Source organism: Anolis carolinensis, unplaced genomic scaffold (genome assembly GCF_035594765.1).
Source record: "Anolis carolinensis isolate JA03-04 unplaced genomic scaffold, rAnoCar3.1.pri scaffold_7, whole genome shotgun sequence".
Taxonomy (NCBI): Eukaryota; Metazoa; Chordata; class Lepidosauria; order Squamata; family Dactyloidae; genus Anolis; species Anolis carolinensis.
Window position 1 is genome coordinate 33,303,503 of NW_026943818.1, and position 27,240 is coordinate 33,330,742.

The window sequence follows — 27,240 nt, forward strand, 5'->3', positions numbered from 1 at the left end:
CCAACACTCACTTATCCAAAGTTCTGGATTATCCAACGCATTTTTGTAGTCAATGTTTTCAATATATCATGATATTTTGGTGCTAAATTCGTAAATACAGTAATTACTACATAGGATTAATGTATAATGAATTACTTTTTCTGCCAAATTTGTTGTATAACATGATGTTTTGGTGCTTAATTTGTAAAATCATAACCTATTTTGATGTTTAATAGGTTTTTTTTTAATCTCTCCTTATTATCCAACATATTTGCTTATCCAACATTCTGCCGGCCCGTTTATGTTGGATAAGTGAGACTCTGCTGTACTTCCAAAAGCTGTAGGTGGCTGTGATGGTCATATTATTATTATTATTATTATTATTCCCAAAAGCTGTATTATTGTGGTATTATTATTATTATTATCATCATTATTCCCAAAAGCTGCTGGTGGCTGTGATGGTGGCATTATTATTATTATTATTATTATTATTATTATTATTATTATTATTTCCAAAAGCTTCTGGTGGCTGTGATGATGATGGTGGTATTATTGTTATTATTATCATCATTATTCCCAAAAGCTGCTGGTGGCTGTGATGGTGGCATTATTATTATTATTATTATTTCCAAAAACTATTGATGGGTGTGATGATGGTATTATTATTATTATTATTTCCAAAAGTTGCTGGTGGCTGTGATGATAGTGATATTATTATTATTATTATTATTATTATTATTATTAATGTATTTATTGGGTTTCTGGGCCGTCTGGCCATGTTCCGGAAGCATTCTCTCCTGCCGTTTTGTCCACATCTATGGCAGGCATCCTCAGAGGTTGTTAGGTCTGTTGGCCGTGTGATAGACGTCCGTGTGATAGCCTTCTTGGGGGTCTTTTAATGGGTCAGGGGTGGTAAAATCTGCCTCCCACCCACAGAACGCGGACGTCATTTGCTGCACCTGCGTGGGGGCCGGCGACCCACGGCTGGCCAAGATGCAGTTCCGCTCCATCCTGATCGACGAGAGCACCCAGGCGACAGAGCCCGAGTGCATGGTGCCCGTGGTCCTGGGGGCAAAGCAGGTAGGACCCCCTCTCACCATTTCTCGAGGACCCCATTGAGTTGGGGGGGTTCAATTGAGACTTATTCAGCTCTCCCCTCTGTCGGCGATCTAGGCCCCAACAAAGCAGGCTATTGTTTGCAATATGTGATCTATTTCTCTCTTCTCCTCCCTTATCAGTGTGTTTTCTTTTGCAAAGCCTCCCTCGCTCTTAATGAAGGGAATGTTTTGAAAAGGGAAAGACACCCTTGCAAGTCAGGAAGAAGAAATATATATATTTATTCATCTTATGAAAGCATTTTCCCCTGAAATATTTATTATATAGGCATTAACCCCTTGCAATCTCTATGTACCTTTATATGTGTATCTATCTATATCAGGCTATGTATGAACATAGGTTCATGAGAGGTTGTGCTGTCAATTTTCGAGGTTGTGGGGCGTTTAGTTTAGTTGTTTTGTCCGGTGCCGTGATTCCATTACCCTTTTATATATATAGATTGTTGATACCATATTGTTTTTGTTGCCCCTACTTTTCCACTTATAGAGCTATTGCTTTTCTTTGAAATACGGTAAATATTCAAAAACATTTAACCTGCTGATGCCTGGATTAATGTAATTTTATTGGTGTCTATTTTTATTTCGAAACTGACCTGTAGCTGGTGCATTTCCCACCCTCGGCTTATACTCGAGTCAATAGGTTTTCCCAGTTTTTTTTGTGGTAATATTAGGTGCCTCGGCTTATATTCAGGTTGGCTTATACTCGAGTATATACGGTGTTTACAAAGCACGCAGCCGGAGAATCTCGTCCACATGTCCTTCAGTGGCCTCCCGTTTCCCAGCTAATCTCAGACTTATTTATTTATTTATTTATTTATTTACAGCATTTATATTCCGCCCTTCTTTCTCACCCCGAAGGGGACTCAGGGCGGATCACATTACACATATAGGCAAACATTCAATGCCTTTTAACATAGAACAAAGACAAGACAAACATAGGCTCCGAGCGGGCCTCGAACTCATGACCTCCTGGTCAGAGTGATTCATTGCAGTGATTGATTGCAGCTGCTCTCCAGCCTGCGCCACAGCCCGAGCTGTGTTTTCCTTTTAGCCTGAGAGTGTGTGATTTGCCCAAAGTTACAAAGCAGGTTTCTGTGGCCGAGCGCACATTTGAACTCTTAAGAGTCAAACCAGTATACCATACTGGCTCCTTAATTTTTTTTATGTATCAGTCCTTACTTATAATGTTTTCAAGTTTCACATGACAGATTTTTAATCATAAGAACTTATACTTGCGGATCAGGCTGCCAAATCCTTCCATGGGAGAGTAGCAAAGAAACATTTAAACCAGGGGTCCCCAAACTAAGGCCCGGGGGCCGGATGCGGCCCTCCGAGGTCATTTACCTGGCCCCCGCCCTCAGTTTTATAATATAATATATTGTATATACATATAATATTGATAATAATATTATAATGTAATACAATATAACACTAATAATATTACCATATAATAATATTAATTATATATTCTATATTACATATAATATTACTAATAATATTACAGTATAGTGGTATAGTTCAATAAAGTAATATATAATGCTAATATTGTGCTATGCTAATAATATAATATATTGTATGTACATATAATGTTGATAATAATATTATAATGTAATACAATATAACACTAATAATATTACCATATAATAATATTAATTATATATCCTATATTGCATATAATATTACTAATAATATTACAGTATAGTGCTATAGTTCAATATAGTAATATATAATGCTATGCTAATAATATAATATATTGTATATACATATAATATGGATAATAATATTATAATGTAATACAATATAACACTAATAATATTACCATATAATAATATTAATTATATATTCTATATTACATATAATATTACTCATAATATTACAGTATAGTGGTATAGTTCAATATAGTAATATATAATGCTCATATTGTGCTATGCTAATAATATAATATATTGTATGTACATATAATTTGTAAGCCCCTCTGAGTCCCCTTTGGGGTGAGAAAGGTGTGATACAAATGTAGTAAATAAATGCAGTAAATAAATAAATAATAAATAAATAAATACATTTTAGACTTAGGCTCGCCCAAATTCTGAAATGACTTGAAGGCACACAACAACAACGACAACAATCCTAATTAACTTGACTATCTCATTGGCCAGAAGCAGGAGCAGACTTCCCATTGAAATCCTGATATATGTATGTTGGTTAAAATTGTTTTTATTTTTAAATATTGCATTGTTCTTTCATTGCATTGTTCTTGTTGTTGTTGTTGCACTACAAATAAGACATGTGCAGTGTGCATCGGAATTTGTTTTGTTTTGTTTTTTTTTTTCAAATGATAATCCGGCCCCTCAATAGTCTGAAGGATTGTGGCTTAAAAAGTTTGAGGACCCCTGATTTAAACTATGCCAGTTCAAAAGGAAGACTTTGCCGAGGCATTCCTTTCCATTGCAAACGATCCGCCCGAGAGAGCAACAGGGCCAAACAGCTCGTTATCATTCTCTTGCACCTGAACTAGCCATGTTCCAGTAGCATTCTCTCCTGACGTTTCGCCCACATCTACAGCAGGCCTCCTCACAGGGTTGGGAGGTCTGTTGGAAACTAGGCAAGTGGGATTTATATATATTATCAGGCTCGTTATTTCCCATGGGAATGCTTCCTTGGTTCTCATCCGTGACAGACAGTTCATCCACAGGCTGCACCTCTGGACATCATTGTCACGACCCAGGCTGCAGAGCACCAATAACCATACACAGAGGCCAGAATCTAACTAATATCTTTATTAAGGAAATATATAAGGTTAATAAAAGCAAGTGTAGGAAATAGTTCAGAAATAGACCTTTCCGGGAAGGTCAAAATTAGTCCAAAGAAACAATGTCCAATATGAAATATTAAGGTAATCCAATAACCGAAACACTCACCTTGCCAAGCAAGGTGAGGGGAGATGACAAGGTCCTTTAGTCCATGAAACTCGAGCAAGGCTAGGAAATAACTTGATACTTGGAACACAAGGCTTGAAACAAGGCAACAAGGAACGAGGAGCAAAAACAAGATCCGTGGTAATTACTTGGCAAGGTCCGGGAAGCAAGGCAAGATCCGTGGAAGTAAACAAGGCTGGGAACGAAGGCTTGGAAACAGGAACAAGGCTTGGAAACAGGAACAAGGCTTGGAAACGGAGTAGCTGTCCACACACGCTACTCCAGTAGCTGACGAATTGACTCCGCAAGATTCCAAAAGGGGCAAGGAACCTAAATAGGGCCTCGTTTCCCACCAGAGAACACTTCTCTGGGGAAACCAGAAATGAAAGTCAATCTCTGTGTCCAGATGTATGACTCCCTAAAATTTCTCATGGAAGCAGGCTTAATCATCAGAATGCTTTGCTGCGATTCTCAGGCTTCGGCGATTAGCCTGCTGAACTCCTTTTTGTTGTAGATAATAATTACGGCGAGAAAATGGGGGAGATTTTGACTCAGGGCTTGTTTGGCAGATTTCTGGAAGACAAACCTCCTGCAGGTGCAAGGGCTCTCATTCAGGCTGGGAAAGTTCCCTTTCTGGCTGAAATGGTGGGAAACCCAAGTTTTCCTCTTCATCTGTCACAACAGCACTAGGAACGGGACTACATGGCCCATGAGTCATCACAATCATCTTGAAATCCATCCTGCCTTCCATCATCTGACACCTGCATCTGTAACCCAAAATCCCCTTCCTCGTCCTGGTGATTTGTGAAGCTGATCCTTGTCCCGTTCCCTCCGCAGCTGATCCTGGTGGGCGACCACTGCCAGCTGGGCCCGGTGGTGATGTGCAAGAAGGCGGCCAAGGCGGGCCTGTCGCAGTCCCTCTTTGAGCGGCTGGTGGTGCTGGGCATCCGGCCCATCCGCCTCCAGGTCCAGTACCGCATGCACCCCGCCCTCAGCGCCTTCCCGTCGAACATCTTCTACGAGGGCTCCCTCCAGAACGGCGTCACCGCAGGTACGGCTGGGCTCCGCTCGTCCCTGGGCTTGGGGTTCTTGGTTGGGCTCGGTTGTCCCACTGGGATGGGAAGGAAGCTCGTCCCGACCGGCCGGTTTTGCCTCTCGCAGCCGACCGCGTGAAGAAGGGCTTTGACTTCCAGTGGCCCCAGCCGGACAAGCCCATGTTCTTCTACGTCACCCAAGGCCAAGAGGAGATCGCCAGCTCCGGGACTTCCTACCTGAACAGGTAAATAATCTGTGAGAAAGAGGAGGCGTCGCTCCCGCTGAACTTCCAGGCTTGACTGCCTTTCTGAATAATCATAATAATAACTAGCTGTGCCCGGCCACGCATGGCTGTGGCATTGTCTGGTGGTGTTGGTGAGAAATTGTTGAGGTAGTGGTGGTAGTGGGTTGTTGAGGTAGTGGTAGTGGCGTAGATATCTCGTTTGCTGGGTCATACTGTGTCTCTGTATAATAATAATAATAATAATAATAATAATAATAATAATAATAATAATACATCACACAGTCCTAAATGCTTGGGAAGAGTTCGACTTGTGATTTTGTGATACGAAATCCAGCGTAGATATCACGTTTGCTGGGTCATACTATGTCTTTGTATATTATTATTATTATTATTATTATTATTATTATTACATCACACAGTCCTAAATGCTTGGGATGTGTTTGACTTGTGATTTTGTGATACGAAATCCAGCGTAGATATCTCGTTTGCTGGGTCATACTGTGTCTCTGTATAATAATAATAATAATAATAATAATAATAATAATAATAATAATAATACATCACACAGTCCTAAATGCTTGGGAAGAGTTCGACCTGTGATTTTGTGATACGAAATCCAGCGTAGATATCGCGTTTGCTGCGTCATACTATGTCTTTGTATATTATTATTATTATTATTATTATTATTATTATTACATCACACAGTCCTAAATGCTTGGGATGTGTTTGACTTGTGATTTTGTGATACGAAATCCAGCGTAGATATCTCGTTTGCTGGGTCATACTGTGTCTCTGTATAATAATAATAATAATAATAATAATAATAATAATAATAATACATCACACAGTCCTAAATGCTTGGGAAGAGTTCGACTTGTGATTTTGTGATACGAAATCCAGCGTAGATATCACGTTTGCTGGGTCATACTATGTCTTTGTATATTATTATTATTATTATTATTATTATTACATCACACAGTCCTAAATGCTTGGGATGTGTTTGACTTGTGATTTTGTGATACGAAATCCAGCGTAGATATCTCGTTTGCTGGGTCATACTGTGTCTCTGTATAATAATAATAATAATAATAATAATAATAATACATCACACAGTCCTAAATGCTTGGGAAGAGTTCGACTTGTGATTTTGTGATACGAAATCCAGCGTAGATATCGCGTTTGCTGCGTCATACTATGTCTTTGTATATTATTATTATTATTATTATTATTATTATTATTATTATTATTACATCACACAGTCCTAAATGCTTGGGAGGTGTTTGACTTGTGATTTTGTGATACGAAATCCAGCGTAGATATCTCGTTTGCTGGGTCATACTGTTTCTTTGTATAATAATAATAATAATAATAATAATAATAATACATCACACAGTCCTAAATGCTTGGGAAGAGTTCGACTTGTGATTTTGTGATACGAAATCCAGCGTAGATATCGCGTTTGCTGGGTCATACTATGTCTTTGTATATTATTATTATTATTATTATTATTATTATTACATCACACAGTCCTAAATGCTTGGGAGGTGTTTGACTTGTGATTTTGTGATACGAAATCCAGCGTAGATATCACGTTTGCTGGGTCATACTATGTCTTTGTGTATTATTATTATTATTATTACATCACACAGTCCTAAATGCTTGGGATGTGTTTGACTTGTGATTTTGTGATACGAAATCCAGCGCAGATATCTCGTTTGCTGGGTCATACTGTGTCTCTGTATAATAATAATAATAATAATAATAATAATAATAATAATAATAATAATAATAGTACATCACACAGTCCTAAATGCTTGGGAAGAGTTCGACTTGTGATTTTGTGATACGAAATCCAGCGTAGATATCACGTTTGCTGGGTCATACTATGTCTTTGTATATTATTATTATTATTATTATTATTATTACATCACACAGTCCTAAATGCTTGGGATGTGTTTGACTTGTGATTTTGTGATACGAAATCCAGCGCAGATATCTCGTTTGCTGGGTCATACTGTGTCTCTGTATAATAATAATAATAATAATAATAATAATAATAATAATAATAATAATACATCACACAGTCCTAAATGCTTGGGAAGAGTTCGACTTGTGATTTTGTGATACGAAATCCAGCGTAGATATCACGTTTGCTGGGTCATACTATGTCTTTGTATATTATTATTATTATTATTATTATTATTATTATTACATCACACAGTCCTAAATGCTTGGGATGTGTTTGACTTGTGATTTTGTGATACGAAATCCAGCGTAGATATCTCGTTTGCTGGGTCATACTGTGTCTCTGTATAATAATAATAATAATAATAATAATAATAATACATCACACAGTCCTAAATGTTTGGGAAGAGTTCGACTTGTGATTTTGTGATACGAAATCCAGCGTAGATATCGCGTTTGCTGCGTCATACTATGTCTTTGTATATTATTATTATTATTATTATTATTATTATTATTACATCACACAGTCCTAAATGCTTGGGAGGTGTTTGACTTGTGATTTTGTGATACGAAATCCAGCGTAGATATCTCGTTTGCTGGGTCATACTGTTTCTTTGTATAATAATAATAATAATAATAATAATAATAATACATCACACAGTCCTAAATGCTTGGGAAGAGTTCGACTTGTGATTTTGTGATACGAAATCCAGCGTAGATATCACGTTTGCTGGGTCATACTATGTCTTTGTATATTATTATTATTATTATTATTATTATTATTATTATTATTATTATTATTACATCACACAGTCCTAAATGCTTGGGATGTGTTTGACTTGTGATTTTGTGGTACAAAATCCAGCGTAGATATCTCGTTTGCTGGGTCATACTGTTTCTTTGTATAATAATAATAATAATAATAATAATAATATTACATCAAACATGCTTGGGACATGTTTGACTTGTGATTTTATGATATGAAATCCAGCATACCTATAACTTTGTAAGCCGCCCTGAGTCACCTTTGGTGTGAGAAAGGCGGGATATAAATGTCGCAAGTAATAAATATTAGGGAATAATAATAATAATCCCTCTCTGCTTGTTTTGCCGTCCAGAACGGAGGCCGCGAACGTGGAGAAGATCACCACCAAGCTGCTGAAGGCCGGGGCGAAGCCGGACCAGATTGGGATCATCACGCCGTACGAAGGGCAGCGCTCCTACCTGGTGCAGTACATGCAGTTCAGCGGCTCCTTGCACACCAAGCTCTACCAGGTACGCATGGCCGCCTCCTCTGCACTTCATTTAAGCCCAGGCCTGACCAGGATCCCATGAGATCGTTCCCCGTGCACCTGGGTTTCTTGTGGAGTCTTTCTGATTTAGTTGAATGCGGGAAAGGTGAGCCGTGGTGCTGTTTTTTCCTCCCAGGAAGTGGAGATAGCCAGCGTGGACGCTTTCCAAGGGCGGGAGAAGGACTTCATCATCCTCTCCTGCGTCCGGGCCAACGAGCACCAAGGCATCGGCTTTCTCAACGACCCCCGGCGCCTCAACGTGGCCCTGACCCGAGCCAGGTAGGCCCCCTCCAAGCATCATTGTTTACGGTTTTCTGTACAGTCAACCCTCCGTAATTTTTGGATCTGAGTATTTAGAGAACCGGGAAACTGAACCTTGTCTTTCTCTCGCCTCCAGGTACGGCGTCATCATCGTAGGGAACCCCAAGGCTCTCTCCAAGCAGCCCCTCTGGAACCACCTGCTCAACTACTACAAGGAGCAGAAGGTGCTGGTGGAAGGGCCTCTGAACAACCTCCGAGAGAGCCTCATGCAGTTCAGCAAGCCACGGAAGCTGGTCAACACCATCAACCCGGTAAGAGTCAGGATGATTTACTATCATAATAATAATAATTAATAATATTATTATTAGTATTATGGAACTTATGCCTCAAGTACCACCTCCCAGGAGCAAAGAACTGGTGGGATCACAAACCTGCAAAAGTACTGGAAAATGAGCACGCAAAGATACTGTGGGACTTCCGAATCCAGACTGACAAAGTTCTGGAACACAACACACCAGACATCACAGTTGTGGAAAAGAAAAAGGTTTGGATCATTGATGTTGCCATCCCAGGTGACAGTCGCATTGACAAAAAACAACAGGAAAAACTCAGCCGCTCTCAGGACCTCAAGATTGAACTTCAAAGACTCTGGCAGAAACCAGTGCAGGTGGTCCACTGGGTGCCGTGCCGAAAGATCTCAGCCGGCATTTGGAAACAATAGGCATTGACAAAATTACGATCTGCCAACTGCAAAAAGCTACCCTGCTGGGATCTGCACGCATCATCCGAAAATACATCACACAGTCCTAGACACTTGGGAAGTGTTCGACTTGTGGTTTTGTGAAACAAAACCCAGCATATCTATCTTGTTTGCTGTGTCATACAACGTCATTGTGTCAATAATAATAATAATAATAATAATAATAACTGCAAAAGGCCACCCTACTGGGATCTGCACGCATCATCCAAAAATACATCACACAGTCCTAGACACTTTTTTTTAATTATATTATTTGTATTTATTTTATTTTTTATTCTTCTATTAACACTGGGCTGAGTGGGTTGCTGGGAGACCAAGTGGGCGGAGCTTAGCCTTCTAAACTGGCAGCAATTGGATAAAAACAATTATTGCTCTCCCTCTAAGTAGGACTTTATTTTTCTTTTCTTTTTGTTGTATCAACCTAGAGGCATGGATGATGGGTTGTGTTGTCAAATTTTGAGGTTGGGGGGCCTGTAGTTTTGTTGTTTTGTCCGCTGCCCTGATGCCATCACTCTTTTATATATATAGATATAGATAATAATAAATATATCTATTTTGTTTGCTGTGTCATTTTATATATATATATATATATATATAAAAATAATATATAATAATAATATATATATAATAATGTGTACATTCTATGTCTCCCTCCCCAGGGGGCCCGCTTCATGACCACCGCCATGTACGACGCCCGCGAGGCCATCATCCCCGGATCGGTGTACGACCGCAGCAGCCAAGGTGAGAGTCACCTCCTGTGTTTTTTGTGCCCGGTGGCCTCGTACAGAGCCTTTCTCGTTGTGTCATGGTTCCCTCTGAGATCTCAAGCGAATAAGCCTTCAGGGGAATCCACGTCACGACGGAGAATTTACTGACTTGGTCACATGTAAACAAAGGGTTGGGATGAGCGGGAGAGGGACCTGAACCTTTTGGCAACGTTGTCTGCTCTGTGAGACACCAAGTAAATACTGAATTTAAGACCAAGCCCAACCAAGATCCCATGAGATCGTGCCTCATGCACCTGGGTTTCAAGGACTTTTCGCCTCATTAATCTCTCCTTCACTCCCTCTGTCTGGAGCCCTAATCTGATATCTCGGGAAAACCCCCCATCAGCATTGCATAGTAAAAGTACAGTAGAGTCTCGCTTATCCAACGTAAACGGGCCGGCAGAATGTTTTTTTGTATGAATTTTTTAGTGTTTTTAATTATTTTTTAGTGTTTTTTTTTTTTTTGGGTTGCTAGGAGACCAAGCTGGAGGAGCTTAGCCTTCTAACTGGCAGCAATGGGATAAAAGCAATTATTCCTCTCTCTCTAATTAGGACTTTATTTTTCTTTTCTTTTTGTTGTATCAACCTAGAGGCGTGGATGATGGGTTGTGTCGTCAAATTTCGAGGTTGGGGGACCTGTAGTTTTGTTGTTTTGTGGGTCGCCGTGATGCCATCACTCTTTTATATATATAGATATAATATTGATATGGTGCTAATAATATATCATATTGTATATAATAATATACAACATAATAATATAATAATTGTGTGTGTGTGTGTGTATATATATATACAGTAGAGTCTCACTTATCCAACGTAAACGGGCCGGCAGAATGTTGGATAAGCGAATATGTTGGATAATAAGGAGGCATTAAGGAAAAGCCTATTAAACATCAAATGAGGTTATGATTTTACAAATTAAGCACCAAAACATCATGTTATACAACAAATTTGACAGAAAAAGTAGTTTAATACACAGTAATGCTATGTAGTAATTACTGTATTTACGAATTTAGCACCAAAATATCATGATGTATTGAAAACATTGACTCCAAAAATGCGTTGGATAATCCAGAACGTTGGATAAGCGAGTGTTGGATAAGTGAGACTCTACTGTAGTAAGTAAGTGAAAGTTTATTTGTATACCACCCTCTTTCCCGAAAGGGACTCAGGGCGGTTTCCAATATAAAATCAGGACAAAACACTGTACAATAAAACACTATAAAACGCTATAAGAATTAAAAACAAAACATAACAATTGACTAAAACAATCACATAAACAGAAGGAATATAATCACTCAAATAACATATGAATCAGAAAAAAAAAAAAGACCACTGGGATGGAACTAAAATACAATGTTATATTCTAAGATGCTTTGGGGCAGAGGAATATAGTGCAATGTTTCAAGTCAAAGAGATGCCCTGTGCAACTACTATAGCTATAATAATAATAATAATAATAATAATAATAATATAGTACAATATAATATAATAATTGTATATTATATATTACATGTAATAATAATATTGCCGTACAGCGGTATAGTACAATATAGTAATATAGTAATATATAATATTGATATGGTGCTAATAATATATCATATTGTATATAATAATATAATACAACATAATAATATAATAATTGTGTGTGTGTGTGTGTATATATATATATATACAGTAGAGTGTATATATATACAGAGTGTATATATATACAGTGTGTGTATATATATATATATATATACAGCAGAGTCTCACTTATCCAACATAAACGGGCTGGCAGAACGTTGGATAAGCGAATATGTTGGATAATAAGGAGGCATTAAGGAAAAGCCTATTAAACATCAAATTAGTTTATGATTTTACAAATTAAGCACCAAAACATCATGTTGTACAACAAATTTGACAGAAAAGGTAGCTCAATACGCAGTAATGCTATGTAGTAATTACTGTATTTACGAATTTAGCACCAAAATATCACAATATATTGAAAACTTTGACTAGAAAAATGAGTTGGATTATCCAGAATGTTGGATAAGCGAGTGTTGGATAAGTGAGACTCTACTGTGTGTGTGTGTGTATGTATGTGTGTGTGTATATATATATATATATATAATGTAGTATAATGTATTATCTATATATATAAAAGAGTGATGGCATCAGGGCAGCGGACAAAACAACAAAACTACAGGCCCCCCAACCTCCAAATTTGACAACACAACCCATCATCCACGGCTCTAGGTTGATACAACAAAAAGAAAAGAAAAATAAAGTCCTAATTACAGGGAGAGGGATAATTGTTTTTATCCAATTGCTGCCAGTTACAAGGCTAAGTTCCGCCCACTTGGTCTCCTAGCAACCTACTCAGCCAGGGGACAGGCAGACTTAGGCCTCACTTAGGCCTCTTCCACGCTGCCTATAAAATACAGATTATCAGATTTTAACTGGATTAGATGGCAGTGTAGACTCAAGGCCCTTCCACACAGCTATATAACCCATTTATAATCTTATATTATCTGCTTTAACTGGATTATCTGGACTATTTCCCATACCACCATACTTCGCCACAGCAACGCGTGGCCGGGCACAGCTAGTATATACTAAAACAATATAATATTAATAGTATAATATACTGGTAGTGTGCTATATTGTTGTTATGTTGTTGTATAATAACATAGTACAATATAATAATATATCATAATTAATGTAATACCAATAATATTGCCGTACAGCGGAATAGTACAATATAGTAATATATAATAGTATTGTGCTATGCTAGTAATAGAATATATTGTATTATAATATAATACACTGTAATTATATAATGATCTAATAGGGTCTAATACAATATAGTAGAATATAATATGCTACTATGCTAATTATAATACATTGCATAGCTACTTCTGGGTCTTTTGGTGCGGACCAGACCCTTCTTTTTTTTTTTTTTTTTTTAAAAAAAGAGTTTTTATTGATTTTGCAAATAAAAAAAATTTACAGTGACGGTGTGTGCACGATTAATTATAAGAACAAAGGGGGAAGAAATACAATGATGAAGCGAAAAGAAGAGAGGAAGAAAGTTGAAGCAAAAAAAAAAGGGAAAGTAATAGGAACATATAATAAAACATATAAACAAAAACACAAAACAAAAACATGTGTAGTAATAAAATTTAACAGAGTGACTTCCATCTCTTACGCAACTACTTTAAGAGGTTTGTATTTGTACCTCTTTTTCCTTTCTTTTTCTTTCCTTCTTTCTGTTTGGTGACCACATCTTCTTATATCTTTCTATTAATATACAGGTCTTTTATATAGTTTATTTAAATAATACAAATTATATTAGCACCTTCATTTGCATTTCTAACAAGTACTTTTTAACCGGTCCCCATTTGGATTTTTTTTTTTTTGGAATACTGTAATTATTTTTTAATAAGTATGTTAGTTTGTCCATGTTCATTATTTCCGTGATCTTAATTAACCAACAATCTAGTTCCGGAATTTCTTTCTTTTTCCAATATTTGGCATATATAATTCTTGCCGCCGTGGTGAGGTAATTGAAGAGCATTTCTTTGTTTTTATTATTTTCAATATTAAGCATTCCCAGGAGGAAGTATTTTGGGTCTAAGTCTATTTTAATTTGCAACATCTTTTGTATTGCCTGGTGGATTTCTTTCCAATATTTCTTTGCTTTTTTGCAAGTCCACCAACAGTGGAAGAACGTTCCAATTTGATCACCGCATTTCCAACATTTGTTTGAACTTTTTTTGTAATATTTTGATATTTTTGGGGGGGGTCAGATACCAACGGTAAAACATTTTGATCCAATTTTCTTTCAATTCTGTTGCGTATGTTATTTTTAATCTGGAGTTCCAGGCCTTTTCCCACTCTTCTAAATAGTTTTTTTTGCCCAGATTTTTGGCCCATTCGATCATACTATCTTTTACTGGTACCGTTTCTGTCTCCCATTCTATTAATTTTGTATATATCTTAGACCAGGGGTCCCCAAACTAAGGCCCGGGGGCCGGATGCGGCCCTCCGAGGTCATTTACCTGGCCCCCCACCCTCAGTTTTATAATATAAAATATTGTATATACATATAATATTGATAATATTATAATGTAGTACAATATAACACTAATACCATATAATAATATTAATTATGTATTCTATATTACATATAATATTACTAATAATATTACAGTATAGTGGTATAGTTCAGTATAGTAATATATAATGCTAATATTGTGCTATGCTAATAATATAATATATTGTATGTACAGTAGAGTCTCACTTATCCAACACTCGCTTATCCAACGTTCTGGATTATCCAACGCATTTTTGTAGTCAATGTCTTCAATATATCGTGATATTTTGGTGCTGAATTCATACATACAGTAATTACTATATAGTATTACTGCGTATCGAACTACTTTTTCTGCCAAATTTGTTGTCTAACATGATGTTTTGGTGCTTAATTTGTAAAATCATAACCTAATTTGATGTTTAATAGGCTTCTCCTTAATCTCTCCTTATTATCCAACATAATCGCTTATCCAACATTCTGCCGGCCCGTTTATGTTGGATAAATGAGACTCTACTGTACTATCTTTTACTGGTACCGTTTCTGTCTCCCATTCTATTAATTTTGTATATATCTTAGAACAGGGGTCCCCAAACTAAGGCCCAGGGGCCGGATGCGGCCCTCCGAGGTCATTTACCTGGCCCCCGCTCTCAGTTTTATAATATAATATATTGTATATACATATAATATTGATAATATTATAATGTAGTACAATATAACACTAATCTATATATATAAAAGAGTGATGGCATCACGGCAACCCACAAAACAACAAAACTACAAGCCCCCCAACCTCGAAATTTGTCAACACAACCCATCATCCACGCCTCTAGGTTGATACAACAAAAAGAAAAGAAAAATAAAGTCCTAATTAGAAGGAGAGGAATAATTGTTTTTATCCAATTGCTGCCAGTTAGAAGGCTAAGCTCCTCCAACTTGGTCTCCTAGCAACCCAATAAAAAACAATAAAAAACACTAAAAAAATAATTAAAAACACTAAAAAATTAATACAATAAAATACTATAATAACAGAAAATAACTAAAAATAATACAAGAAAATAATAAAATATAATAAATAAAAAGATAACTTACAATAAAATTAATAAAAAAAATACAAATAACGTCAAATAAAAATTACACAACAATTTTTAACCAATACCACCACCACTTTGCCACAGCAACGCGTGGCCGGGCACAGCTAGTACCATATAATAATATTAATTATGTATTCTATATTACATATAATATTACTAATAATATTACAGTATAGTGGTATAGTTCAGTATAGTAATATATAATGCTAATATTGTGCTATGCTAATAATATAATATCTTGCATGTACATATAATTTGTAAGCCACTCTGAGTCCCCATTGGGGTGAGAAGGATATGATACAAATGTAGTAAATAAATGCAGTAAATAAATAAATAATAAATAAATACATTTTAGACTTAGGCTCGCCCAAAGTCTGAAATGACTTGAAGGCACACAACAACAACAACAACAAGAACAACAACAATCCTAATTAACTTGACTAAATACATAATAATAAATAAATAAATTTTAGACTTAGGCTCGCCCAAAGTCTTAAATGACTTGAAGGCACACAACAACAACAACAATCCTAATTAACTTGACTAAATACATAATAATAAATAAATAAATTTTAGACTTAGGCTCGCCCAAAGTCTGAAATGACTTGAAGGCACACAACAACAACAACAACAACAACAATCCTAATTAACTTGACTATATACATAATAATAAATAAATAAATTTTAGACTTAGGCTCGCCCAAAGTCTGAAATGACTTGAAGGCACACAACAACAACAACAATCCTAATTAACTTGACTAAATACATAATAATAAATAAATAAATTTTAGACTTAGGCTCGCCCAAAGTCTGAAATGACTTGAAGGAACACAACAACAACAACAACAATCCTAATTAACTTGACTAAATACATAATAATAAATAAATAAATTTTAGACTTAGGCTCGCCCAAAGTCTGAAATGACTTGAAGGCACACAACAACAACAACAATCCTAATTAACTTGACTAAATACATAATAATAAATAAATAAATTTTAGACTTAGGCTCGCCCAAAGTCTGAAATGACTTGAAGGAACACAACAACAACAACAACAATCCTAATTAACTTGACTAAATACATAATAATAAATAAATAAATTTTAGACTTAGGCTCGCCCAAAGTCTGAAATGACTTGAAGGCACACAACAACAACAACAGTCCTAATTAACTTGACTAAATACATAATAATAAATAAATAAATTTTAGACTTAGGCTCGCCCAAAGTCTGAAATGACTTGAAGGAACACAACAACAACAACAACAATCCTAATTAACTTGACTAAATACATAATAATAAATAAATAAATTTTAGACTTAGGCTCGCCCAAAGTCTGAAATGACTTGAAGGCACACAACAACAACAACAGTCCTAATTAACTTGACTAAATACATAATAATAAATAAATAAATTTTAGACTTAGGCTCGCCCAAAGTCTGAAATGACTTGAAGGCACACAACAACAACAACAACAACAACAACAATCCTAATTAACTTGACTAAATACATAATAATAAATAAATAAATTTTAGACTTAGGCTCGCCCAAAGTCTGAAATGACTTGAAGGCACACAACAACAACAACAATCCTAATTAACTTGACTAAATACATAATAATAAATAAATTTTAGACTTAGGCTCGCCCAAAGTCTGAAATGACTTGAAGGAACACAACAACAACAACAACAATCCTAATTAACTTGACTAAATACATAATAATAAATAAATAAATTTTAGACTTAGGCTCGCCCAAAGTCTGAAATGACTTGAAGGAACACAACAACAACAACAACAGTCCTAATTAACTTGACTAAATACATAATAATAAATAAATAAATTTTAGACTTAGGCTCGCCCAAAGTCTGAAATGACTTGAAGGCACACAACAACAACAACAACAACAATCCTAATTAACTTGACTAAATACATAATAATAAATAAATAAATTTTAGACTTAGGCTCGCCCAAAGTCTGAAATGACTTGAAGGCACACAACAACAACAACAATCCTAATTAACTTGACTAAATACATAATAATAAATAAATTTTAGACTTAGGCTCGCCCAAAGTCTGAAATGACTTGAAGGAACACAACAACAACAACAACAATCCTAATTAACTTGACTAAATACATAATAATAAATAAATTTTAGACTTAGGCTCGCCCAAAGTCTGAAATGACTTGAAGGAACACAACAACAACAACAATCCTAATTAACTTGACTAAATACATAATAATAAATAAATTTTAGACTTAGGCTCGCCCAAAGTCTGAAATGACTTGAAGGAACACAACAACAACAACAATCCTAATTAACTTGACTAAATACATAATAATAAATAAATTTTAGACTTAGGCTCGCCCAAAGTCTGAAATGACTTGAAGGAACACAACAACAACAACAACAATCCTAATTAACTTGACTAAATACATAATAATAAATAAATTTTAGACTTAGGCTCGCCCAAAGTCTGAAATGACTTGAAGGAACACAACAACAACAACAACAATCCTAATTAACTTGACTATCTCATTGGCCAGAAGCAGGACCACACTTCCCATTGAAATCCTGAAAAATGTATGTTGGTTAAAATTGTTTTTATTTTTAAATAATGTATTGTTCTTTCATTGTTCTTGTTCTTGTTGTTGTTTTTGCACTGCAAATAAGACATATGCAGTGTGCATCGGAATTTGTTCGTATTTTTTTTTCAAATGATAATCCGGCCCCTCAAGAGTCTGAAGGATTGTGGACCGGCCCTCGGCTCAAAAAGTTTGAGGACCCCTGTCTTAGACCCTTCTAACCCCTTTCCCTGCTCGTGTTTTCCCAGGCCGCCCCTCCAACATGTACTTCCAGACCCACGACCAGATCGGGATGATCAGCGCCGGGCCCAGCCACGTCACCGCCATGAACATCCCCATCCCCTTCAACCTGGTCATGCCGCCCATGCCGCCCCCGGGGTACTTCGGACAGGCCAACGGACCCGCGGCCGGTAGGGTCACATTAGGACGGAGCCTTATTCACTGCATAACACTATGGAGCTCTTTTTGTTCCTGGATTATTATTATTTTTATATATTACTACGCGTTGCTGTGGCGTTGTCTGGTGGTGTTGGTGAGAAATGGTTGAGGTAGTGGTGGTATTGAATGTCTGTTGTATGGTTGTCTTTATGTTTAGTATGCACACTGAAGTGGATTATATGGCTGTATGGAGTCAAGATAATCCAGTTCAAAGCAGATAATATAAGATTCTAAATGGGTTATATAGATGTGGAAGGGCCTTGAGTCTACACTGCCATATAATCCACTTAAAATCTGATAATCTGTGGAAGAGGCCTAAGTGAGGCCTAACTGTGCCTGTCCCCTGGGCTGAGTAGGTTGCTAGGAGACCAAGTGGGTGGAGCTTAGCCTTCAAACTGGCAGCAATTGGATAAAAACTATTATTCCTCTCCCTGTAATTAGGACTTTATTTTTTCTTTTCTTTTTGTTGTATCAACCTAGAGCCATGAATGATGGGTTGTGTTGTCAAATTTCGAGGTTGGGGGGCCTGTAGTTTTGTTGTTTTGTCCGCTGCCCTGATGCCATCACTCTTTTATATATAGAGATTATTATATTGTATTATTATTGGTGTTATATTGTATTGCATTATAACATCGTCAATATTATATGTATACTAGCTGTGCCCGGCCAAGCGTTGCTGTGGCTTATGGGAATTCTTTGTTAGGTAGGTGGAATAACAGTGAATAGCTTTGTAGCCTGAAAGCCTGGCCATTTTCTTATGGGAATCCTTGTTTGGTGAGGTGGAATAGAAAGGAATAGGCTTGCTGCTTGGAAGGTTAGGTAGTTGCCTTTTAGGGGAATGTTTTTTTGGGGTGGTAGAATTGTAATGAATAGCCTCGGTGGTTCAAAGCCTGGGTGCTTGCTACCCAGGGGAAATCTTTGGTTGGTCAGCTTCAGAGTAGTATCACTGTTTCAAAGCCTGGTCGCCTTTTACGAAGGTTAATCTTTTATTGGTATGGTTGAATTGCACTGAATATCCTTGCAGCTCCAATGTCTGGCTGTATTTATTATTTTGTATTTTATATATATACTAGCTGTGCCCGGCCACGCGTTGCTGTGGCCAAGTGGTGGTGGTATTGGTTAAAAATTGTTGTGTAATTTTTATTTGACGTTATTTGCATTTTTTAATTAATTTTATTGTAAGTTATATTTTTATTTATTATATTTTATTATTTTCTTGTATTATTTTTAGTTATTTTCTGTTATTATAGTATTTTATTGTATCAATTTTTTTAGTGTTTTTTATTATTTTTATTGGGTTGCTAGGAGACCAAGTTGGAGGAGCTTAGCCTTCTAACTGGCAGCAATTGGATAAAAGCAATTATTCCTCTCCCTCTAATTAGGACTTTATTTTTCTTTTCTTTTTGTTGTATCAACCTAGAGGCGTGGATGATGGGTTGTGTTGTCAAATTTCGAGGTTGTGGGGCCTGTAGTTTTGTTGTTTTGTGGGTCGCCGTGATGCCATCACTCTTTTATATACAGTAGAGTCTCACTTATCCAACACTCGCTTATCCAACGTTCTGGATTATCCAACGCATTTTTGTAGTCAATGTTTTCAATACATCGTGATATTTCGGTGCTAAATTCATAAATACAGTAATTACTACATAGCATGACTGCGCATTGAACTACTTTTTCTGTCAAATTTGTTGTATAACATGATGTTTTCGTGCTTCATTTGTAAAATCATAACCTAATTTAATGTTTATTAGGCTTTTCCTTAATCTCTCCTTATTATCCAACATATTTGCTTATCCAACGTTCTGCTGGCCCGTTTACGTTGGATAAGTGAGACTCTACTGTATATAGATATAGATATAGATATAGATATAGATATATATATATATATATATATATATATATATATATTACAAAATATAGAAAGCATGGCACATTGCCTGTTGTGGGTTTTGGCCTTTTTTTTTGGGTGTTGTGATTGTATCTTTTGTGTGATTGTGTTGTATCTTACTGGAGGCAGGGATGATGGATTGTGTTGCCAATTTTAGAGTTTGGTGGGTGTTGGGTTTTGTTGTTTTGTGAGTTGCCGTGATGCCAAAAGCCTTTTATATATATAGATACAATATATGATATTATTAGATAATTATATAGTTACAATGTATTATAATATAATATATTATATTATTAACATAGTACCCTGTTTCCCCGAAAATAAGACATCCCCAAAAAATAAGACCTAGCAGAGGTTTTGCTGAATTGCTAAATATAAGGCCTCCCCCGAAAGTAAGACCTAGCAAAGTTTTTGCTTGGAAGCATGCCCGGCACCCGCCAAACAAAATACCTGAGCATGCAGGATTGGTAAATGGAAATGGAAATAATGGTAGTAACAAGAAATTCTTGACAGGAGTCACATTTGGTCTGGTTTGGTTATGTTGGTTTGTGATGACAACTACTGTACAGTATATAATAAATGTTCATTTTTTTTGTTCAACAATAAATGTGAATTCTTCTTCATGGAAAAATAAGACATCCGCTGAAAATAAGACCTAGCACATCTTTGGGAGCAAAAAATAATATAAGACACTGTCTTATTTTCGGGGAAACACGGTAGCATATTATATACTACTATATTGTATTAGACCCTATCAGATAATTATATAATTACAGTGTATTATATTATAATACAGTATATTCTATTACTAGCATAGCAGTGTTAGTATTATATATTACTATATTGTACTATTCTGCTGTACGGCAATATTATTGGTATTACATGTAATATATAATAATACAATTATTATATATTATTATATTGTACTATGTTATTATACAACAATATAACAACAATATAGCACACTACCAGTATATTATATTGTACTATACCATAAGTTTTGGTATATATAACACATTATACTACAACATTTATATATATATATATATACACACACACACACACACACACACACACACACACACACACACACATACAGTAGAGTCTCACTAATCCAAGCTAAACGGGCCGGCAGAAGCTTGGATAAGCGAATATCTTGGATTATAAGGACTGATCAAGGAAAAGCCTATTAAATATCAAATTAGGTTATGATTTTACAAATTAAGCACCAAAACTTCATGTTATACAACAAATTTGACAGAAAAAGTAGTTCAATACGCAGTAATGTTATGTTGTAATTACTGTATTTACGAATTTAGCACCAAAATATCACGATATATTGAAAACATTGACTACAAAAATGGCTTGGATTATCCAGAGGCTTGGATAAGCGAGGCTTGGATAAGTGAGACTCTACTGTATATTGTACTATGTTATTATACAACAATATAACAACAATATAGCACACTACCAGTATATTATATTGTACTATACCATAAGTTTTAGTATATATAATACATTATACTGCAACATTTTTATTTATTTTATATATATATATATATACACACATACATACATACATACATACATACACACAATTATTGTATTATTATATTGTACTATATTATTATTATATACAATATGATATATTATTAGCACAATATCAATATTATATATTACTATATTGTACTATATTATTATTATTATATACAATGTATTATTAGCATAGCACAATATCAATATTATATATTACTGTATTGTACGGCAATACTAGTATTACATGTAATAAATAATATACAATTATTATATTGTACAATATTATTATACTACAACATTAATATATATATATCCGTACTACATTACAGTGTTATGGTGTATTATATGTATGTACAATATATTATATTATTAGCATGTTACTATTTGCATGATATGTTACCTTATTGTACTATACTGCTGTACGGCAATATTATTATTATTGCATGTGATATATAATAATAGAATTATGATATATTATTATACTAGCTGTGCCCAGCCACGCGTTGCTGTGGCAAAGTGGTGGTGGTATTGGTTAAAAATTGTTGTGTCATTTGGATTTTTTAAATTAATTTTATTGTAAGTCGTCTTTTTATTTATTATATTTTATTATTTTCTTGTATTATTTTTAGTTATTTTGTGTTATTATAGTATTTTATTGTATTATTTTTTTAGTGTTTTTTTATTATTTTTTATTGGGTTGCTAGGAGACCAAGTTGGAGGAGCTTAGCCTTCTAACTGGCAGCAATTGGATAAAAGCAATTATTCCTCTCTCTCTAATTAGGACTTTATTTTTCTTTTCTTTTTCTTGTATCAACCTAGAGGCGTGGATGATGGGTTGTGTTGTCAAATTTCGAGGTTGGGGGGCCTGTAGTTTTGTTGTTTTGTGGGTTGCCGTGATGCCATCACTCTTTTATATATACCATAGAGTCTCACTTATCCAACACTCGCTTATCCAACGTTCTGGATTATCCAACGCATTTCTGTAGTCAATGTTTTCAATACATCGTGATATTTTGGTGCTAAATTCGTAAATACAGTAATTACTACATAGCATTACTGAGTATTGAACTACCTTTTCTGTCAAATTTGTTGTATAACATGATGTTTTGATGCTTAATTTGTAAAATCATAACCTAATTTGATGTTTAATAGGCTTTTCCTTAACCCCTCCTTATTATCCAACATATTCGCTTATCCAACATTCTGCCGGCCCGTTTATGTTGGATAAGTGAGACTCTACTGTATAGATATATAAATACACACAATTATTATTATATTGTACTATATTATTATTATATACAATATGATATATTATTAGCACAAAATCAATCTATATATATAAAAGAGTGATGGCATCACGGCGACCCACAAAACAACAAAACTACAGGCCCCCCAACCTCGAAATTTGACAACACAACCCATCATCCACGCCTCTAGGTTGATACAACAAAAAGAAAAGAAAAATAAAGTCCTAATTAGAGAGAGAGGAATAATTGTTTTTATCCAATTGCTGCCAGTTAGAAGGCTAAACTCCTCCAACTTGGTCTCCTAGCAACTCAATTTTTTTTTAATAAAAAACACTAAAAAATTAATACAATAAAATACTATAATAACAGAAAATAACTAAAAAAAATACAAGAAAATAATAAAATATAATAAATAAAAAGACGACTTACAATAAAATTAATTTTAAAAATCCTAATGACACAACAATTTTTAACCAATACCACCACCACTTTGCCACAGCAACGCGTGGCCGGGCACAGCTAGTATAATAATATATCATAATTCTATTATATATCACATGCAATAATAATAATATTGCCGTACAGCATTATAGTACAATAAAGTAACATATCATGCAAATAGTAACATGCTAATAATATAATATATTGTACATACATATAATACACCATAACACTGTAATGTAGTACGGATATATATATATTAATGTTGTAGTATAATAATATTGTACAATATAATAATTGTATATTATTTATTACATGTAATACTAGTATTGCCGTACAATACAGTAATATATAATATTGATATTGTGCTATGCTAATAATACATTGTATATAATAATAATAATATAGTACAATATAGTAATATATAATATTGATATTGTGCTAATAATATATCATATTGTATATAATAATAATATAGTACAATATAATAATACAATAATTGTGTGTGTGTATGTATGTGTGTGTGTGTGTGTGTGTGTGTATATATATATATATAAATGTTGCAGTATAATGTATTATATATAGTAAAACTTATGGTATAGTACAATATAATATACTGGTAGTGTGCTATATTGTTGTTATATTGTTGTATAATAACATAGTACAATATACAGTAGAGTCTCACTAATCCAAGCCTCGCTTATCCAAGCCTCTGGATAATACTGTATAGATATATAAATACACACAATTATTATATTATTATATTGTACTATATTATTATTATATACAATATGATATATTATTAGCACAATATCAATATTATATATTACTATATTGTACTATTCTGCTGTACGGCAATATTATTATTATTATTGCATATGATATATAATAATAGAATTATGATATATTATTATACTAGCTGTGCCCGGCCACGCGTTGCTGTGGCAAAGTGGTGGTGGTATTGGTTAAAAATTGTTGTGTCATTTGGATTTTTTAAATTAATTTTATTGTAAGTCGTCTTTTTATTTATTATATTTTATTATTTTCTTGTATTATTTTTAGTTATTTTGTGTTATTATAGTATTTTATTGTATTATTTATTTAGCGTTTTTTATTATTTTTTATTGGGTTGCTAGGAGACCAAGTGGGCGGAGCTTAGCCTTCTAACTGTCAGCAATTGGATAAAAGCAATTATTCCTCTCTCTCTAATTAGGACTTTATTTTTCTTTTCTTTTTCTTGTATCAACCTAGAGGCGTGGATGATGGGTTGTGTCGTCAAATTTCGAGGTTGGGGGGCCTGTAGTTTTGTTGTTTTGTGGGTCGCCGTGATGCCATCACTCTTTTATATATACAGTAGAGTCTCACTTATCCAACACTCGCTTATCCAACGTTCTGGATTATCCAACGCATTTCTGTAGTCAATGTTTTCAATACATCGTGATATTTTGGTGCTAAATTCGTAAATACAGTAATTACTACATAGCATTACTGAGTATTGAACTACCTTTTCTGTCAAATTTGTTGTATAACATGATGTTTTGATGCTTAATTTGTAAAATCATAACCTAATTTGATGTTTAATAGGCTTTTCCTTAACCCCTCCTTATTATCCAACATATTCGCTTATCCAACATTCTGCCGGCCCGTTTATGTTGGATAAGTGAGACTCTACTGTATAGATATATAAATACACACAATTATTATATTATTATATTGTACTATATTATTATTATATACAATATGATATATTATTAGCACAATATCAATCTATATATATAAAAGAGTGATGGCATCACGGCGACCCACAAAACAACAAAACTACAGGCCCCCCAACCTCGAAATTTGACAACACAACCCATCATCCACGCCTCTAGGTTGATACAACAAAAAGAAAAGAAAAATAAAGTCCTAATTAGAGAGAGAGAAATAATTGCTTTTATCCATCTATATATATAAAAGAGTAATGGCATCACGGCGACCCACAAAACAACAAAACTACAGGCCCCCCAACCTCGAAATTTGACAACACAACCCATCATTCACGCCTCTAGGTTGATACAACAAAAAGAAAAGAAAAATAAAGTCCTAATTAGAGAGAGAGGAATAATTGTTTTTATCCAATTGCTGCCAGTTAGAAGGCTAAGCTCCTCCAACTTGGTCTCCTAGCAACTCAAAAAAAAATTAATAAAAAACACTAAAAAATTAATACAATAAAATACTATAATAACAGAAAATAACTAAAAAAATACAAGAAAATAATAAAATATAATAAATAAAAAGACGACTTACAATAAAATTAATTTAAAAAATCCAAATGACACAACAATTTTTAACTAATACCACCACCACTTTGCCACAGCAACGCGTGGCCGGGCACAGCTAGTATAATAATATATCATAATTCTATTATATATCACATGCAATAATAATAATATTGCCGTACAGCATTATAGTACAATAAAGTAACATATCATGCAAATAGTAACATGCTAATAATATAATATATTGTACATACATATAATACACCATAACACTGTAATGTAGTACGGATATATATATATTAATGTTGTAGTATAATAATATTGTACAATATAATAATTGTATATTATTTATTACATGTAATACTAGTATTGCCGTACAATACAGTAATATATAATATTGATATTGTGCTATGCTAATAATACATTGTATATAATAATAATAATATAGTACAATATAGTAATATATAATATTGATATTGTGCTAATAATATATCATATTGTATATAATAATAATATAGTACAATATAATAATACAATAATTGTGTGTGTGTATGTATGTGTGTGTGTGTGTGTGTGTATATATATATATTATATATAAATGTTGCAGTATAATGTATTATATATAGTAAAACTTATGGTATAGTACAATATAATATACTGGTAGTGTGCTATATTGTTGTTATATTGTTGTATAATAACATAGTACAATATACAGTAGAGTCTCACTAATCCAAGCCTCGCTTATCCAAGCCTCTGGATAATACTGTATAGATATATAAATACACACAATTATTATATTATTATATTGTACTATATTATTATTATATACAATATGATATATTATTAGCACAATATCAATATTATATATTACTATATTGTACTATTCCGCTGTACGGCAATATTATTATTATTATTGCATATGATATATAATAATAGAATTATGATATATTATTATACTAGCTGTGCCCGGCCACGTGTTGCTGTGGCAAAGTGGTGGTGGTATTGGTTAAAAATTGTTGTGTCATTTGGATTTTTTAAATTAATTTTATTGTAAGTCGTCTTTTTATTTATTATATTTTATTATTTTCTTGTATTATTTTTAGTTATTTTGTGTTATTATAGTATTTTATTGTATTATTTTTTAAGCGTTTTTTATTATTTTTATTGGGTTGCTAGGAGACCAAGTTGGAGGAGCTTAGCCTTCTAACTGGCAGCAATTGGATAAAAGCAATTATTACTCTCTCTCTAATTAGGACTTTATTTTTCTTTTCTTTTTCTTGTATCAACCTAGAGGCGTGGATGATGGGTTGTGTTGTCAAATTTCGAGGTTGGGGGGCCTGTAGTT

General features: G+C 34.3%; 1 protein-coding gene across 1 annotated transcript in view; it reads left to right on the forward strand.

Annotated features, from left to right (window-relative positions):
• Positions 1-27,240, forward strand: part of upf1 (UPF1 RNA helicase and ATPase) — a 66,849-nt gene that overhangs the window by 31,276 nt on the left and 8,333 nt on the right. The window contains 8 exon segments of the mRNA XM_062959675.1: positions 916-1,059; positions 4,847-5,060; positions 5,171-5,288; positions 8,372-8,528; positions 8,682-8,824; positions 8,943-9,117; positions 10,226-10,307; positions 18,333-18,494. Of these exon segments, the coding sequence (XP_062815745.1) occupies positions 916-1,059; positions 4,847-5,060; positions 5,171-5,288; positions 8,372-8,528; positions 8,682-8,824; positions 8,943-9,117; positions 10,226-10,307; positions 18,333-18,494 (1,195 nt within the window).